Source organism: Excalfactoria chinensis, chromosome 2, assembly GCF_039878825.1.
Source record: "Excalfactoria chinensis isolate bCotChi1 chromosome 2, bCotChi1.hap2, whole genome shotgun sequence".
NCBI classification, from domain to species: domain Eukaryota; kingdom Metazoa; phylum Chordata; class Aves; order Galliformes; family Phasianidae; genus Excalfactoria; species Excalfactoria chinensis.
Genome location: NC_092826.1, coordinates 140648505 through 140668638, shown reverse-complemented (window position 1 = coordinate 140668638; position 20134 = coordinate 140648505). Strand labels below are relative to the sequence as shown.

Sequence of the window (20134 nt, the reverse complement as noted above, 5' to 3'; positions counted from 1 at the left end):
TAATTTGTCCCTATTTCGTTGTTTTTCCTCCCTCCCCCCCCCCCCCCCCCTTTTATTTTATTTTATTTTATTTTATTTTATTTTATTTTATTTTATTTTATTTTATTTTATTTTATTTTATTTTTTTAATTTATTTATTGTGTTTGTGTTTGTGTGTGATTCGTGCAGTGCTGTTGTGTAAGCACATTATAAAACAGAACAAAATAAAACTACTTATTCGGAAAATCAGAAGCATCTGAAGACTAGAAAGAATGAGGACTTGGGGACAGTGGCTGAGGATATCCGGATTTTTATTCAGAGCTCTGCCTTGAATCTGAATTCATGTTCAGAAAGATGAATATGCTTAAGAAAAAGCATCTGTCAATTATCTAATGCTGTCCAGGTTTGTATTTGGTTTTATTCCCTTCAAATTAATGTAAGTGCAGTTTAGAAGTCAGTAGCGGCGCTTCGAGGGAAGAAGAAGAAAAAGGAGGAGGCAAAGCAGTGGGATGATTTTAAGTGCTCTTCTTTCAAAACTTGTGTCTGGGGAGTTTGTTTCTGCCTCTGGATCTTATGCTGAGCAGCTGTAAGTCCAAGGAAGCCCCCTGGCTTACAGAATAAGCTATCAGCAGCCGCTCAAAGCCCAGCACTCTGAGAGCACAAGGGTTAATCTGAGGCATGCACACATGTCCTGCCGCAATAAAGCCCGGAGCGATGAGACCTTTTGCAGCAGAGGATATTCTGGCTTTGTCTGTTGATTCATTTTGTCTGCAAAATCAAGCATGTAATGCCCCTTTTCCCTGTCGCTCCCCTTACGTCCCGGTTTCAGTCTCCCCCGTGACAGCTGATGTTCCTCTTCACTTTTACTGTAGGACGTGGGCTGGGGAGTTCCTGAGCGGCTGCTTTTTGCTGATCAAGAAACCCTGAGATTAGGTAAATTAAATAATTAAATATTAATAGAAATAAATCTATCCCTCAGCACCCAGGAACCACGGCCATGGAAAGCTTCCCCTTGCTGTGGTGTCTGGTTCGATTTACACAGCGGTCACGGAGATGGGGGAGAGATCCCTTCCTCAGTCAGTTCAGATCAGTGCATGTTGCTCCGTGTCTGTCCGTCCACGACCAGGATGGCATCCAAAATGTACTCGGTCCCCAGGAAGCCAGCAGGAGAGACTTGTCTATCTGTTTTCAAATGAAACAGGGATTTTTCCATCTCTGGAGCGTGGATTTAGTTATCAGCTCTGTTTACTACTGCTCGTTGTCCCCCAGCTGCCACGGAACTGTGTGCCGTAATTCAACTGAGTGCTTCTCCTTTCAGCCCTGTGACAGGCAGAGACCCCGCGACAGCCCTTGCTCCGACCCAAAGGATGAGGAGGGACGTTAAACATTCCTGGGGCACTCCCAAGGGCTCTTCCGAGGGCTTGAAAAAGCCTCTTAAAAACAGCAGCAGAGATCGAAGGCAGTTAAGGGAGAGGGAGAAAAAAAAAAAAGGAAGAAAAAACTTTGGCAAGCGTGCAGTGTCTTACATCAATCTAACAGTCAGCATCGATGTAGATGTTCTTTCCTCCTTTTGTGCAACACCCCTTCCCTCCTACAGACCACCCAAAGCCCTATAAATAATCCAAGGACCGTATTTTTTCTCCAGCTTTCTCTTCAGACCTCGAAGGGAAAATACCAGGCAGGGGAAAGGAACAGAAGAGAGAGAGGAGGGCAGAGAGAGAGGAGAGATGGCTAGTGAATTCAAAAAGAAAATGTTCTGGAGGGCGGTGGTGGCCGAGTTCCTCGCCATGATCCTCTTTATTTTTATCAGCATTGGCTCGGCTCTGGGTTTTAATTTCCCAGTGTCAGTCAATGGGACATCAGCAACTCAGGACAACGTGAAGGTTTCGCTGGCTTTTGGGTTATCCATCGCGACCATGGCGCAGAGCGTGGGCCATATCAGTGGTGCCCACCTGAACCCGGCAGTGACCCTGGGTCTCCTGCTGAGCTGCCAGATCAGCATCTTCAAGGCACTGATGTACATCCTCGCCCAGTGCCTGGGGGCAGTGGTGGCCACTGCTATCCTGTCTGGAGTCACCTCCTCTCTGCCCAACAACTCCCTGGGGCTCAATGCGGTAAGCTGAAACTTTGCTTTCCCCCTTGACTCTTTTTTCCAGAGTAGAAAGGTGAGGGAAACACCTGTAAGAATGTGTGTGATGGAGGTGGTGACCTCAGGCGGAGAGCTTGTCCTGACTGATGCCAGGATGTGTGCATTCACTGCTGTCAGCTGAAGCACTATTTTAATCATTTTCTTTGGTGAGAGATGCTGTAGGGATGGTCCTTTCTGCCTGTTCTTTTTCAGAGCTTTATGGTCATTATCAGTTTTGCTCGTGTTCAGTTTTGCATATCCATGCTGCAGAAAAGTGCCTTTTGGTACCAATGTAACATCGCTGATATTTGCATGGCTGAGTCTCTTTCCTGGTTCTGAAAGTCTCAGGTAACATGTCTTTGGCTCGTGATGCTGGTTAATGTGTATACACTGGTGTTGTCACTTCTGTGAATGTGGCTCTTTTTCAATACCTCATTAATAGTTTGTGTAACCTGATGAGTGCAGTGTAAGAACCTACGGGACCAGTGAGAGAGATGGGTAGCAGGAGAAACCCTGTCACCAAAGGTGTGAACATCATCTGTTGCATTTGGCACAGTGCTCTCATCCTGCCTGATGCAGAATCTTAGCTGCACTTTTCTTCTTTTTCCTACTTTTGCTGTGCAAATATGGGGGGAAAAATGGATTTCTCAGGTGTGGTTCAGAGGATGAGGTGAGGAATCTGCATTTAAGAGAGGTGCAGGTTTCAGCCCTCTCTCATCCAGGTTCTCACAGCTATTGACCATTACAGCATACAAACAGCTGCCTGGTGGCAACCCCTCCTCTTTCACACGTTATTCTTTCTTGCTGTTGCCACTGAACTATAACAGGAGCAAAAAGGACAGTTACGCTTTTCAACATGAAATCATCCCACTGTCAGTGGATGTCAGCAAGGCAGTACACAGAGGAGTGCTATAAATGGAAATTCCTTTCTGGTCACTTATCTCACCTGATTCTATTAAGAATGTGTATTTCATAGCTTTTCTATGCCCCCCTTCTTGCAAAACAGTCAATGCAGTTTGAAACTTGGATGTATTTGAAAACTTATGCCCACTGGGGCACAAAGGTCCAAGCACAATATCACTTCAGAAATCATTTTGGAGGAAAAATAGATAGATAAATAGATAGATAGATAGATAGATAGATAGACAGACAGATAGATAGATAGATAAGTTTTAAGCATTTTGTGGCACGAGGAAGAGGAGCTTCTGAAAATATAGAAGCTGACATTAAGGAGGTCAGCGCCACCCATTCATGCTGCTCTGTGTGTTGGCTGCTCACCTCCCTGCAGGGGGTCCCACCCTGCCACCCATCTGGAAACTCCTCTGGGGATCATCCAAAATGATTTTTGGGGAAGAAGAGGGAATCTTTTCATTAACTCCAGAGGACTCTGGCTGTGTGTGTGAGACGTGATCCTTTCCTCTGAAACCACTGGCAGAGGGAAGTGCTCAACCGCATGGGACAGGGCACCCGCCCCGGTGGTTTCCTAGAGAGGTCTGGCTGCCAGCTGCCATTGAACGCGGGAGGTCTGCTTTCAGCAGCATTCCCATTTGGTCTTTGCCTTTTGCTTGCCACAGAACACTAGTGGCTGGCTCCTTCCCTTGCCCTGAAGCTTCTGAAAATGGCTGTTTGCAAAGTGGGTGTAGGGGACCACCCCAAAAGTTTGCTCCGCTGTTGGTAATTCTTCAGGTTACAAAGATTTAAGTCAGATCTCTGCACAAGGGCATCCAAGTAGAGAGAAGTCAGAGATGGAAAAATCACTCTGTGAATCTCAATAACTGCATTCAAGAGTGGAAACCCTGCCCCTCCTTCTGGAATACATTCAGTGCACCTTTTCTAATACCATAAAATTAATGATAGGAGAATGTATACTCTAAGTCTCCTCCATGCTTATTTTACAAATCTGGCAACACTTTCTGCATGCGGATTGGTGGATGAAATCATTCCCAAACGTTGTGAAAAGCCCTGGTCTTGTTATTGTCAAACACTCGGAGTTTTGATCTTTTATTTTCTGTTTCCCATCCAGCAATAAATGTTCTGGATAGAAGAGAGCGGGGGGAGGACTTCTCAGGAGATGGGGAGAACAGCAGCTGTTCTTTTCTCCTGTAAGAAAGAATTGGTGAGGAAAGCGAATCCATTCTTTTCCCACTCAGCTGGGACCAGCTGGGGAGGGGAGATGAGGGTCTGAGGGGGCAGTGGGTCTGAGCCCAGCATGGGGACAACAGAACAGCTGTCCTCACACAGAGCTGATCCCCACAGGGCACATCCTGAAGTCACACTGCACTGCCTCCTTCAGAAAACAGAGCATAAGGGGATGCCACAGAGACTTGCTTTTATGTCTGCTTGCTTTTCAAGCTGAGGACAAGGAGGGGAGAGGCAGAGCTGGCATTCCTGATGCCTATTCTGTCTTCTTGTTCTTCCGGTAGAAAATTAGGTATAGACTCACTACTGAGAAAAAGAATAGAAAGAAAGGGAGTGCTGCATTTTGGCAAGGTTTGGGAAGATGGCTTGGGTATGCATGACTGCTTCTTCTGTTCAGGCCTTGCCATGGACTTGAAAGGGTGTGGTTTTGTTTTGTTTTGTTTTGTTTTGTTTTTGCAGGAAAATTGTAGTGGGAACAAGTTAATGGAGTCAGTGGCAACCCAGTGCCCTCACTGATGCTGGGTTGTATGGGTGGGATAAATTCTGGTTTATCCTGCCCAAGTGCAGGTCCTAGGTCAGGGGCCATAGAGCTGATACCAGTTCTTTAGGTACTATGCCATCTCATAGAGAGGAGAGACAAATAAAGGTATTTCATCTCTTAGACCCTCCCTGTTGTCCTTTAGAGAGACCTAGATTTCCTCCTTTACTGTAGAGGAAACCTGGTATGATGAGGCTCCAGCCTTGGGAACCTTGATTGTGTGATGTATCTATCTGTGCCTTTCTTGTTGCCCAAAGGGAAAAGGGAAATGCAAGCAAAAACAGAGCACAGAAAACAGTCATGGAAGGTACAGGGCTGAAGAGAGAAAGAGAGCAGGAAAAAGCAGGATGCTACTTTATTTAATATGGAGGTCTGTTTTATTTTTAGAGACAAGCAAAACCGTCCCATATGAGGACGTAGATCTAAGCTGAAGTCAGTGAATATTTTTTTTTAACTTTTGGATGGTTCTAAGTAAGAAATTCTGGAAAATATTCAGAGAGGTGCTTGGATTATTATATCCTTCTAAGACATAACTTCCCATGTAATTCAGTAGTAGCATGGCTGCCAAAGCAAAAACTTTGAGCACTGAAAAATCGGAAAGAGTGTTTGTTGTACTAAAAGTCTGAATATTTATACTTGTATCATCTAGTATCTTTTTCTTTTTTTGGCAACTGCATTACTTCATTTTACAAATCTCCATTAGGTAAAAATGTAAGAATAGAGATAACATAATCCAAAGTGCACTCATCTGCCAACAGAGTTGGCTATTGCTGGCTATTGTCGAGTGAGGACAGATCTGTAGTTTGGATAGTGGAAGAAACTACTCATCATGGGCAATTAATGTCCAACAAAGAGCTCAAGCAGGAAAGACGGGTGAGAGGAGACGTCTGACCTGTAAGGTAACACAATATTTGCTGTTCAGCAATGTTTATCATGAGAACTGTCATCATGCAATTAAAAACGTGCTGAGCAAATTTATCTATCTCTCTTTTTTTTGTTTTGTTATTTGTTTGCTTCATTTTGTTGTTCATTTCATGTGAAAATAATCATCTTCTGAAAAAATGCAGACACTCCTTTGCAGATTAATAATTTTCATTAGTTTCTGCATTTCTATATACTGACTTAAATGCCAGGAACTCTGCTTTCATAAGCCACCATCTGGAAATACTTTGAAAAATCTGCCTCAACACTTATAAAAACTATATATATATATATATATATATATATATATAATGTTCCAAGTGGATCAAAAATTGTAGGGAAGAAAAACAGACCCACAGGTAGTTTTGCTCAGGGTCGATACAATGAAAAAGAAAACAACCAAGAATAACAAATAGAAGAACTCTGTTTTCAAAACTGCTTCACGGTCTGAGAAACGTTGTTTGTGGAACTGAGGAACTTTCCAGAACAGCCAGAGGAGGTGTGGTTGGTGGATTGTCCAGAGAGGCTGTGGATGCCCCATCCCTGCAGGCATTCAAGGCCAGGCTGGATGTGGCTCTGGGCAGCCTGGTCTGGTGGTTGGCGACCCTGCACATAGCAGGGGGTTGAGACAAGATGATCACTGTGGTCCTTTGCAACCCAGGCCATGCTGTGATTTTATGATTTGGAGGTCTGGAGTATTTATTTAAAACTGATGGATAGCCAGATAGATACCACTCCTACAATGTGGAAAGTCACTTGCTCATGGAACACCCTTTGGGTTTTCAGTGTGATTGAGTCTCTGCCTCCTTTAGCTGCCTTGTAAGGCATCACAGGCTGTAGGAAGCTCCAGAATTCCCACATATAGTCCTATGAAACATAGTGGCCATGGCCCTCCTACCATGGGAGTAGGACTTGAATGCTTGGTGTTGGTGACTCAGTGCTTCCCTTTGTGACTTCCCTCTCCTTCTGCCCACACCCAGTGTCTGCTTTCCTTCAGCCTCAAATTAAGCAGTGTCTGGTTGCGTTGGTAGGGCTTCCAAAATAAATGGAGAGCTTGACAGCATGAGTGGACAACTGAGTCAGTGATTGATTAAGAATTATATGATGCCGCTATTTTTCTGACTCAGTACAGAGAATGTGGTTGCCAGGGTGCCACTGGATGGATGAGATATGCTGTTGCATTCCTGAACTCTTGTGCTTATTCAAAATTTCCTGATATTTTTCCCTTGATATTTTAATGCCCTTCTCCAGCTTCCATGCGATCAGCTTCAGTCCCTGTTATCACCTCCCTGTTTTTGATCACATTTAGGATCCTCAGGCCAACACTGCCTGGATATCTCTGTGCTTAAGCTCTGGGGCTGTGACACAGGATCAGAAGCAGCTGCATTTTCAGAGTGAGCAAAATGGTTCCTGTACATGAGATTAGTCCATAATTTTTTGTTTCTTAACAAAAAGCAGCACAACAATAGCTCTTTATTCGATTTCAATCTTGCAGCAGCTGTCTTTTATGGCTTGCCAGCATTGTATTGAATCACAGCATGCCAGGAAGGTGGAACATAGGAAAGGCACCTGCTCAGGAATGGCCACAGCCACAGCTGCTTTCTAAGGAGTTCACACGAGAGAGCAGAAATATCTGGGCCGAGATTGAAAACTGATGTTATCGCCCATCCTCCAAGTACCTTTGAGAATAACGAGGGTTATGGCTCTAATTCTATTTTTAAGACTCAGAAGTTATTTTTATTTTTGTTTCTGCAAAAACCGGCTTAGTGCTTCTGCTCCATGATGAGGGAACCATGTCCTAAGCTTTACACAGAATCATGGGATCTCTAAGGTGGGAAAAGACCACTAAAATCCACAAGTCTAACCCCAGCTTACTCCCACCATGCCCACTGACCACGTCCCTCAGTGCCGCATCTCCACAGTTCTGGAATGCCTCCATAAATGGTTGACAGAGGTGCAGTAGAGTGGATGTTAGTGACATATGATGAAGCCCTCACTGATCACCCATCTACATGTTAATCAGAGTGTAAAACAGAGTGGTCCAAAGTAGTTTTCAAGCCATGAACAGGGTCAGCATCCAGAGGTGGAACAGAGCTAAAAATACTATTAATTTGTAAGACTGGTCAATGTTGTAATTCAAATTAGTTCATGGTTGTGGGTTTTTTGGAACATATATATATATATTTCTGTTTTTTGCCAGCTGTCCAAATAAGTAGGAATAAGTATGAAGGAAGTCAAGAAGGAAAATAACTTTTCCACTGCCCTTCCTGACTGGTGAATGAACAGCTAAACTTGTTCTCCTTTCCATGGCACTCTATGTATTATGTCATATATATTGGGGTATTTTGTGCTTTGGGCTACACACATTTCCATACACAAACTCACACACAAGAGATGGGTAGAAGGATAGAGAGAGACACAGATAGATAGATAGATAGATAGATAGATAGATAGATAGATAGATAGATAGATAGATATGTGGTTAGATACATGGTTAGATAGGCTGACCGACAGACAGACAGACATATAGAATGACTTTTCAGATCAGGTTAACCCAAGTTCTAATTTGGGTAATTCTAACTCTAATTTAATTTTACTGTACACTAAGAATATATGTTAGTGAGTATTAATTTTAAATCAAGATCTGGCATGGCCTAAATGGTGGCGGTGATGAGATCCTAACACAGGCTGCCCAGAGAAGCTACAATGACCCACCATTGGCAGTGCTCAAGGGCAGATTTGATAAGGCTTTGGGCAACCTGGGCTAGGTCTGGTGGGAGATGCCCTTGCCCATAGCAAGGGTTAGAACTAGATGGACTTTAAGGTCCTTTTCAACCCAAACCATTTCAGGATTTTGTGATTCTATGGCAAGAATCACAGTCTAAGGACAAATGGAAATTTCCATAAGAAATGTTAGAGTGAATATTATGGATCTCCTCTTGATACAGTGTTAAAAACAGCAAGTCATTGCAGCAACACTCATGTATCTTAGGAGATAATTCGGACCTTTGAGTGTGTTGAGAACAGTATCTCTTTAGTTGGAGAGTCTTAAGAAGTACAACTATCTGGCTTGTATATTGTTACCTGTAAGAGAAGCATTTCTTAAAACAAGGATACTGAAACACATTACAAGTACTACAGGAAGAAAAAATAGCCCTTGAAAAATTTCCTGTTTGTCTCAAGAGGAAATTGCCTGTTTTCTTTAGAGCAGTAGTACATTCTTGCTTAATTGTCATGCTCTAACTTAATTGAGAGTATTCAATAAAAGAGAGATCTTTACCTGATATTGTAATTTAAAAATGTCAAAAAAATATTTGTTCTTAGAAAAAAAAAAAAAAAAAGATCTTTGTTCCTTAGTTAAAGAAACCAAACTATTCCACTGTTCCACAGCTCCACAGTTCTTGCCTGTTTCTCAGTTTCTGTGTTCCCCTGCCTTTCTGTATTCAGTGTGCTCCTCAGAACCCTTAGTACAAAGTTAATGCCTATGTCATGGATCAAGTGAATGCCTGCTAGAGGTTTTCCTGCCCTGTGTGGAAGCTGTATGTTGTGTATGTGTATTTTTTAACATACGACCTGTTTGGAAAGCACTACCCTTTCTGGCATTCAGAGCCAAAACTAGTGCTGGTATTCACCTCTTGCTGCTCCATTGGAGTCCGTGATATCTGAAGCTATGGCACAACATTATTTTGTTAAATCAAACATACAGGCCTGTCAGGCATCCTGGAGGAAACTCTATAAACAGCAGGAGGCCAAAAAAGTAGGCTGAGAGCTCTGCAAGGGGTTTCTCTTTTGATGTTAGAGGATGGGAAAGCAGCCAAGAAATCCTCCATGTACTTTCCAAGCAGAGTCCTGTGCATCCCTTCTGCAGTAACCACTGAGAGGTACCACCAGAAAACAAATTTTCCATGCTATTTGCACTTTCTGTGCCAGGACAAGTCAATGAAGGCTTTGAAAACAGAAGCGTGGTACAAGTTTCCTTACATATATTCACATAATTTACCTTGGAGTTAATGATGAATGCATTTGAAAAACTAGGAATAAGAATAAGTCAAGTCATTGAATGTTCTGCACAAGACTGACAGTTAAAACTACCTCAGAAGTGGGAAGTTTGACTATATTGTGACTTTTGTTTGAATCTAGACAGTGATTCCAGGAGCAACTCTGAAAGGCAGACTGCACAAAACTCAAGATTCAGATATGTCTTCAGTTCCCCATTGAATCATAGAATCATAGAAATATAGAGTTACCAAGGTTGGAAAAGATCTCAAAGATAGTACAGGACAACTGCCCACCAATATTTCCCCACTCAACTATGTCCCTTAGTACAAGATCTAAAGGTTTCTTGAGTTCAAGAAACACTATCTCCTTTTGGGCTGACAATACAAGAGTCCATAAACCGTACACTGGTATAAATGAATGCTTCATATATTCTACTGAAAATGAATAATTTATTTGTGTTTGGCCAGGCAAAGGAAAATATTACTATTCTGCATCATTTGAATAGTAGTTTTTTATTTCATATAGGGGAAAAAAAAAGAAAAGAAAAGATCTGTTTCTCAGAGTCACATCAGAAAGTCAAAGTGACAATGAGCCTGTTCAACAAATGGCCTTTCTCCAACTATCTGTGTTAAATTGAAGTCCCGTACAGTTACTGGCTTTTACTGCATGTCGTTGGCCATCACTCTTCTCTTTATTGCATCCCAGGCTGCTGCAAGACAAAGCCCATGCCAGGTTCCCATCAGCTGGAGGATGGGGTGGGAGGGAGGTTAGCCTTGTTGCTGCAGGGTGTCTGCTGACCAAAGAATGGAAAACATAATTTGCGCTTGGGGAACAGAACGTGCCCCCTTTAGAACTCTTAAGGCTGTATTTGTAGGAAGGATAATCTAACAAAGGACAATATGTTTTGTCCCTAGGTTCTGCTGAATGCTTCTATTGTTGACCTAGGATTCAATCCAAAGCTAATCCTTTGCCTCATAAGCAGCTCCATCTGAGTGTTCTTGCCATATAATTTTAAATGAAACCCTTCAGATCTCTGCCTCACTCCACTTACTAAAGGAATGTGACTTTTCTACTTTCTGAATCCCTAATGAGTAAATAATGAGTATAGAAACATCAATTTTAGAGTAATGTTATTAAATTGCAAGGAGAGAAGAGAATAGCTGTGGTTAACTAGGTAAGGATACATCTGGACTGTGAGTTAAAGGGAGATGTACAGCTATTCCAGTAGGAGAGGGGGATGTTATTAGGACAGGAGTTATTAAGTTATGAGCATCGTAGAACCTAGAGCTGAAAGAAATAGGAGAGGCAAACAAAACGACAGGCAGCTTTGAAGGAAATAGGAAGATTAATTTCTGAGATTGCACTCAAAGAGCAGCATATCATATAACTGCCCAGCGAAACACTTAAATGTTAGTTTGGTATGAAGAAGTGTATTTAATATTTCCAGTGTAAGGATGAAAAGGAGAGCATAAATCATTTAAACCAGTGTGAAAAGATTTTCTTGTCAAGGAAAGCAACGAAAGTCTAATATGGGAAAGCTTAAGCTGTAAGAAGAAAACATTAAAAGATTTGTTTAAATAGTCTGCCAGTAAAATAGCCAGGGAGGGAGACTCCATTTGGGTTGAAAAGAAATGCCAGAAATTTTACCTTAAGAAAAAACTACCACTGAAGAGAAAAGCTCCTAACTTGGAGTGCTGAAAACATCAGGCCTGCTGCAAATGGCAGCTTATTTGAATTTGATACACAGAGAAAGAAGACTCTTCTGACATAAAGATATTATTTGTTGCAGCAGTTCTTGTTCCAGCATGAATATTAAAAATACATTAAGGAAAGGTAATGCATAAATGTTGAGGAGATGCCGTAGTTTCACTTTTCTGTCTTGAAAAAACATCAGCCTGTGTTGCTTGCTGTGAAGTGTTTCATAACTATTGACATTCCCATACTGAAAAATAGATTTCCACATTTCCAGAGGCCTGATCTTTTTCAAGAATAATGAGAAACTAATCCCTGGTATATGAAAGCAAGGTTAACCCTAGAAGATGCTGCCTTTTGCTGAGTTTCTTGGATGATATGGGGCAGGCATGGCATCACATCATGAAACCACCTTGCATAACAACTCTCTTATCCATCTAACGGGAAACAGCTTTGAGCCTGATATACTTTGATTCCTGATGAGAAAAATGTGAAGCCACTGGAGAAGTACACAGTTGGGTTTACCTTGGGCCAGTTTAATTTCCTGTCCCTGTTTCTCTTTTGAAGGCAGACATCTAATAAATATCCTGTTCCAAAAAAAAAAAAAAAAAAAAAAAAAAGGAGAGAGGAGGGAAAAATAAAGAAAACATACCATTTGCCCACACTGTTGCTGGAAGCTGAGGAAGTCAGTCAGCTAAACGTGGCAGTCACGGGCACCTACCTGAATCTTCCATGGTTTCAGTTGCAGATAAATCACAACTACTTGATGTTGTAGAGAGATGGAAGCAAGTGCTACTCAGTCCCTAAAAACAAAAAGCAGTTGCTCACCTCAAGCAGGTTTCCTTATGTAATGGCTGGATATCTCCAGTGATGCAGAACTCAGTATTCAACATGCCTGAGTACTTAGCTTCCAACCAGTTTCTTCTCTGGAGCCACGTGCTTTCTGACCGAGATAGGAATGTTATTAATTTAGAAAACCTCAGCCATTTTGTTTTTTATTCCCCACTAACTTGTTCTGAGTCACACTGAACTCAGGTAAAAATGTTGATGGCAGGATTCAGCTGACGGAAGGATGTACCTCATGTGGGTTGTCTGCATCTATGCTTCTGTTTATGATATTGGTGCTATTGCAGTCAAGGGGGAATTATTCAGATCAAAGTACTGCAGCCAAGGCAGTGAGTCAGCTGATCAGCTATCTTTATGTCCCACTACAATCTTCAGATCTTGCCAATAAAGCAACCCATTTCTTAGGTACTTTTCTAATGCTTTTCTTGTCAAAACAGTGCAGGGATTTAGAAATTAGGTTCAGTGAAACAATTCATCTGAACACAAAGTGCCATCTAAAATGACACTAGCGTGTGGGAGTTATTGGAGTAAAGTGAAAAAAAGCCAGGCGTTTTCCCAGAGATACATCAAGGACAAAAGCAGCCCACGTTCCTGCACACATATTTGGTCATGACCACTGGTAATCAGCCTACCAGTGTAGCAGAGAATGTTATTTCAGTGTGGTACACATCACTGGAAAAGGACGGTTTCACTTCAGCGCTACAGTAGAGGTGACTACATCTTGCACAAGGGATTATTATGACTATTTAAGAACTATTTTTTCCATCTTTTTAAGAAGATATGGTCCTCTTAAATTATGACTATACTCAGCAGCAGAATAGTAGATGTTAAGATCAGTTAAGATCAGTTATATTTACCATTGTGTATATTGAACTCCACTATGACCAAGGACTATATAAATACAGATATATGCATGTGTACATCTTTGTTCATTTTAATTTGACGTCTCTTTACATGGAATACTAGAAAATGAACCTTCCTACTACTCCTGTTGTGCAGGGAGACCTTAACTTTGGTGAAGATTCGTGGTGTTCCATATGTTGCTGTAGTCTAGGAGGGTCAGCCTACTACTGTAGTGACACCATAGCTCTGACAAGTAGGCAAATAATCAGCATATGTGATAGTATACTTATAAGCACAGCAAACTGGGACATCCAAGGCTTGCCTCAGTCTGCAGTTGGAACATGGCCCAGAGTTCTTGCTCTCACAGTGGAGAATCTTACATCCCTGGCAATCTGCGTAATATTACACGCTAGAGGAAAGCAAAAGGTTTCCTATGATATTTCCAGGTTTTATTTGGTTCCACACAGCCCATCAATAAGTGTTGATTAGCAGGGAGAATGACCTCAAGTCACGTCAACCTTAGGATGTGTTTTCCTGGCAGGAAAGGAAAACTATGATTTCCTCTTCTCAAAGATAAGAATTATCACAGGTTTTGAAGGCATAATTTTACTCTTTTTGTCTTTTGTTTGTTTGTTTGTTTGTTTTTCTTGAAGACCTTCTAAGCAAAGGAAAAGTCCCATGTTAGATTAGTATTTATTCATTTCAAATGCCAAGGCTTTTTCATAATTCAACATGAATGCTTCAGATCTCAGATCTAGACGCTCTGGGGTTTGAAAGTTGCATTATGATAGAGGGGAATTTAGTTTCATATCCACTTTTGGACATCTGTATACACTCATTTACATATACGCTTGTTTTTCATTAGGCCTTCCAAATGTAGGATAAGATCTTCCAGATTCTGTAGTACAGAATCTTTTCTATCACTAGAATGCACTTGAAATTTAAATTATTGAGTTGCAACCCAAATGTCTTTGCAGCAAATGAAGTGATTATTTTAAAAAGGAAAGGATAAAAGTAATAGAATATTAATTTAGTACTGTATCAGCTGTTCAGTATGGATTTCTAGATCGTGTCATTTTCACTGCCAACTCACACGTACATAATTTATATTTCTCACACATAGACCATGAAGATGGTTTTAGTTTCTACTGTATGGATGTGGTAGGAACCAAAATATCCATCATTTGAACCAAGATTCTCTTCTATCCATGGATAAATGAATTCTAACTTAAGGGTTAGTTGTTCTGCATTTCAAAGAACAAGATACAAAGTTATTTATGTTTCAGATGTCATTTCTTAGAAATTAATACATTTTCACTGTTTGTTAATGTAGCTGATAGGATTTTTGCTAGCTGAAGACAGACAATATTCTCTTCTTTTTACAAATATGGTATTATTCTGTGTTACAGAGAAGAAACAAGAAAACTGAATAGCAAAGGTGGAAAGCAAAGGAGTTTAACAGAACCTTCTGAAGTTTTAAGGCTTTTCAAGTATTAATTTTAGGAAAATTGCAATGTAAAACCACAAAAAGAGATTTAATACACGATTTCCCACAGTTTCATTCTTTCTGACAGATCACCATAATGAGAAATTATGTTTTTGTTATGTATGGCCTTGCTGTTTTTAACACAGAGGCTATGACAGATGGGACAGCCTACTGATAGCTCTGTTACTGAGTGTAAGTTTTGCTGCTCATGCTTCCTACAGTGAGTCATTTGCATTCTCAGTTTTTCTGACATGTGTCCAAACTCATATTTTATCCCATCTATGCAATGCAGATACTTCTGTTTAACAACAATTCATTCAGCTCATAAGGATTTGTCTTAACGAAGACACCAGTGAACACAATGATTAGAAACAGAATTCAAAACCTGTTATATCATAATTAATTTAGATCCATGGTTACTTGTTGAAGAAAACTTAATAATAGTACTACAGAAAAATGAAAAGGCCATTATTTTTTAATGTTCATTTATGTAAATTTCTGTTGTTTCTATATGTCCTACAACACATACATTATTAAGAAACTCAACTGATTCCATGATTAATAATACAATAGGAATATCTACATATGTCAGTGTGAGTTCTTTTGGAGAACCTACTTTATCTCACAGATAAACTGAAATACTTCCTCCATCAACCCTTTAGGATTTCCGTATTGTGGATGCTTATTCTACCTACCAAAGACATTGGGTGGGATTCAGTTCAAGGTACACCTAAAACTAATCTATACTGGAATTGTTTTAAAGTTCTTGTTATAGTCAAATGAAATCTAGTCAATATAGCCAAAAATGACAGAGCTTTTCACTCATCCCTCAAATAATCATCAACATGACATCAATTGAGTTGGCTCATCCCTGCTGACTGCTCATTGTGTCTCCAAGTTCAGAGGTACAGTGCTTGAACTGGCAGTTGGAGCCATTTGAAATACCCATGGCCTCTTGTAGAACTGCTGTCACATCTATTGGTAGCACATGAATGCCAGGAACAATCCAGGATATTTCAAATGGTGTTAGAGGAGCATTTCCAGGCAACTAAACTGCATACAGGTGACTTAAAATTTGGTATGGAATCTGGCCCTTGTTACCTGTATTTTGCTGGAAATTGCCATCATAAGGTCCTTTTTTTGAGGAGTTCATATTGAACAATAGAAAATAATTAGTGGTAGCAGAAGAAAAGATTAATGTGACGTGATGACAGATGGGTACCTTCAGGCTATTCAGAGCTATGCTACTTTCTTACTCTGATTGTCTCTTCATTGCCTCTTCATGCTCCTGTTTGTTTGGCAATTGTTGCTAAAGGCAAGTTGGTCAATGTTTAACTTGACCACAGCATCCTCATTCTCACAAGCAATGAATAAATAACTTATAGCACCAGAGGTCATTTTTACAGATGTATTCTACTGAAGACAAATCATTAACAGATTTGTCTTTCACATGTACACCAGGTACATTCTCATTGTGTCTACTGGTTGAGTGTTTGCATTGGCTGGACACACTGGATGCAACCACCATGTTTTCTCACTAACAAAAGGTGGTTATACCTTAACCTGAGTGCAATATTGTGTGTTTCAACGGATTTCTCTTCATTTTTGTTGTTAAGAAATGGAATCACAAGTAAATAAATGATTGTAGAGGTCTGAACTGAGTTACCACATCCCATGAAACTCTGTTGTTCTGTGTGAAGGCAGATAGAAATATCAGACTTTTTCTTTCCTTCCTGTCTCCATACAGCTCGCAAAAGGAATCAATGCAGGCCAAGGACTAGGAATTGAAATCATTGCTACTCTCCAGCTGGTTTTGTGCGTCCTTGCCACCACAGACCGGAGAAGGAATGATGTCTCAGGATCAGCACCTCTGGCCATTGGTCTCTCTGTTGCCTTGGGACATCTCCTTGCAGTAAGTTTTAGCTCTTACCTTTGGTGTGTGCAGTGCTCTACCTCAATATGGGCCATTGAAGAAAAGGCAGATAATTGGCAAGGCAGGAGTTCCATCCTTCTGCCTCCTCCTCAGTGACTGACTTTAATTCTACACTGTGCGTGGTAATGCTGTGTAATCAAGATGCCATGTGTACTTTGATAACTCACCACTATTTTTTTTGTTTTTCTTTTCGACTCCTAGATTGATTACACTGGCTGTGGAATAAACCCAGCCAGATCTTTTGGCTCAGCACTGATTGCCAACAACTTTGAAAATCATTGGGTAAGTTGAAAAAATTTGCTTAACTTTCAAGAGATTTTGCTTATGCACAATTTACAAGATCAGAAATATGTAAATCCAAATAACTAGCTGTTGATGAGTTGCTGTTCCTACTTCACTGAACAAAAATAATCTCGTTTTGCTCCTGACTAACATTGGGAGATGCAAATTCCTCAAGATGACTGTGTATTTTCAAAGTAATGCAGTTAATTTTCTCTGGTTATTTTCCCTTGTGATTATTTAAGTAAGTAAATAAGTATCTGCTTATTATAAATGCATGTAAATATCTTCTTATTGTAAATATCTGCTTATGCAATCCCATGGATAAGTGCACTGGGAACATTACAGATCTTTATTCTCTGTGATTAAAATGAGGAACTTCACGAACATTTACTTATATTACTAAAACTCAGTGTAATTTCTTCTAACTCACACTCGTTTTAGCAGCTATTTGCACAAGATTTATTGGAAGTTCAGTGACATTGCAATGAGGCTATGAAATTTTGGATATGAATGCCATTTTATTCTAAAGAGTAATACTTCCAAAATGAGGACACTGTGGAAATTGTACAATTATCTCCCACTTGGACACTTCTACTGGGATATTAGGATAATGAAGCTAAGCAAGGAGACAGTGTTTTTAGAACTGTGTAGGAAAAATGTGTTGCTTTTTTAGAGGGAAAGAAAAATAGGGAGTGATAATAATGCCTATTAAACCACTGATTTCACTGGATAAAGAAAACGTTTTCAGATTCAGTATCACTTTGGTCGTTTACATCCCTCAAAATGATCTATTATTTCTATTAAAATCATCTTGTTGCCTACAATACATTTATTGTATCTTCCTCCAAGAGTTGTTTGCCTCCTGTAGAATGTCCCTAGCTAAATAGTACCTAACAGCTAATCAGGCCCCTAAGTAGACACTCACTAAAGACTACTTTCAAATTCACCTATCGCTGAAGGTTACTGTGAGAAATGAATCTAATGCCTTTCTTGCTTTTAGAGATTGTTCCCCTCTGCCTGCCAAATATAGCTTGAGCAACAGAGATGTTTTACTGGTAGATACCTGCTTTTAAATAACAGGAGTTGACAATACAGTCACAGATATCCACTTCTGGGTCTCTTATCCAATTTGTGGTTTCACTCTGAAGTTTATTCAGAAAAGTGGAAATTTGCAGAACAGCTTCAAATTCAGTATCACTTTATGTATTAACTGGGCTTGAAACTGTGTTCCAGATCTTCTGGGTTGGCCCAATCATTGGAGGAGCAGGTGCTGCCCTGATCTATGACTTCATCCTGGCTCCCAGAAGCAGTGACCTGACTGATCGTGTGAAGGTGTGGACCAGCGGCCAAGTAGAAGAGTATGATCTGGAAGGAGATGATATGAACTCCAGAGTTGAAATGAAACCAAAATAAAGAAGGACAAGAGGGAGGGGAAACGCATTGGTTTTAGAAGATTTTATCAGTGTTACAGACTCTTTGTAAACCAGCAAGAAGTACTTTGTTTTGTAATTAAATATGGTTTTCCGTTTTTCCGTAGCTTTTTTATATCTGGGGTCTTTCAATTACAACATCTTCAGGCCAAGAATTCATTAGAATGATCTATACAAATTGGGTTGATATTTAACCCTTCTCTCACTAGTATCAAATTTGCTGTTGTGTTCAGCACGGTTGGCTCTCCCAGCACATCATGCAGTAGTTTGCTGAGATAAAACTTCATCTGTACCATTAATAGGAGTTTATACCAGAGAAAAGTATCTATACAGAAATGCAAGGCTGGTATTTAATGTCAGCCATGCACGTGAAAAAAAATCTTTAGGCATTTCCCAGAAATAGAATATTGGAAGCAAAGGCTGCTAAAAATTATTTGTTATGTAGAAAGAACCATAATTTTCTAAATTGTTGGTAATCTCCAAGAAAGAGGACCAGAAATACTGTTGAGCAGAACAAGAAGCTCCAGGTTTTCAAGATCTATCTACATTTTTCAGTGTTTCATCTTCTCTGAACCTGCATCCAATTGTGAAGGGATAACCAAAAAATGTGTGGACATATGAATTCCTGGGAAGTAATAACTAGAAGTGAGATTGAAGAGCAGTAGTTACAACAGCAACAAGAACAACCTGGTGCTGATATGTAAACAGGACCTGATTGTTTCCGTGACTGCTCGACTTTTGCTTCTCTTATGTAAATTAACTCTATATTTGAAAAGAAACCAGGAAAAAAAAAGACTCCTTTCTCCCTGACCCCATTTTAATAGCAAGTGCTATGACATTCAGGGACAATTGATAGATATACACGCAGTATATTTTCTAATGAGGGACAAATACATACAGGTGTGTAAGTCCATTTGGAGGGTCATTTCCTTGATTTGTTTTGTTTTTTATATATATATATATATATATAAATGTTTATATATGTGTTTTATACAGAAAGCCTAGTATACTGTTTTGTAAGAAAATAAGAGCAGAAAACAAGTGGAAAGAATTTCATAAGAGCTTAGCAAAATAAATTACACTGGAAACATGAAGAAAACTAACATTCTAAACAAAATGGAAGACGATTTTCTGTTTTTGTGTGTGTGCTACCTTTGATTTCCTGAATAACCCATAACAGTAGCTGGTCTCACATACTAACTATAGACTATAGCTGAAGCAGACAGGTGCTGATATACTTGTTCTGCACCAAACCATTTTACATAAGGAATGAGGCCCAGAGAAACCTACATGAACAGTTAACCCCTTGGACAAGCACCCCACAGGTAATATGAATGACAGATGTCTTCTGGTGAACAGACAGTGTGGGCAGTGAAAATGAAAGAGGGTTGACATAGGAATCCATGTAGGTTGGATCATTTCATCTAGTTGGGCAGATGTACAAGATTAAAAGAAAAAAAAAAACAAACCAAAACAAAACAAAAACGAAACGCCATCAGACTAAACCAGAATCTATCTTGTCTACTTTTGGTGCGTTATCCTGTGTATTGTCAATGTACATACAGCATGATTGGATTTTGGGGTGGTTTAAAAATAAACAAAATCATTTGTGCTAACACATGAAATGTTCATTGTTCCTTTTTTTGTTTCTCTACAGCACACTGTATCTCCTCTGCTATAGCATTTTCAGGTGCCCATCTGTAAGACTGAGAAAGCTTCTTTGTATGGCAAAATAGGCCCTCACCTAGAATCAAACTCTATTTAAAAATACTTAGAAATAAAGCAGGGTACAAAGACTGCATGCCTACTTCCCAGAACCTGTCAAATCCAGAATTTCCAGAACCAAATTCCATCCTTTGACCCCAAATCAGCCCTTTATTTATTTATTTTTTCCTTACAAACTTGACCGCACAGAACA

General features: G+C 40.1%; 1 protein-coding gene across 1 annotated transcript; it reads left to right on the top strand.

Moving 5' to 3' along the window:
* Positions 1 to 1613: 1613 nt before the first annotated feature.
* AQP1 (aquaporin 1 (Colton blood group)) lies at positions 1614 to 19835 on the top strand. Its single transcript, XM_072328314.1, has 4 exons — positions 1614 to 2093; positions 16319 to 16483; positions 16706 to 16786; positions 18020 to 19835. Exons 1-4 carry the CDS (start codon positions 1707 to 1709, stop codon positions 18197 to 18199), a joined length of 813 nt encoding a protein of 270 aa, XP_072184415.1. The 5' UTR covers positions 1614 to 1706; the 3' UTR covers positions 18200 to 19835.
* Positions 19836 to 20134: the final 299 nt, after the last annotated feature.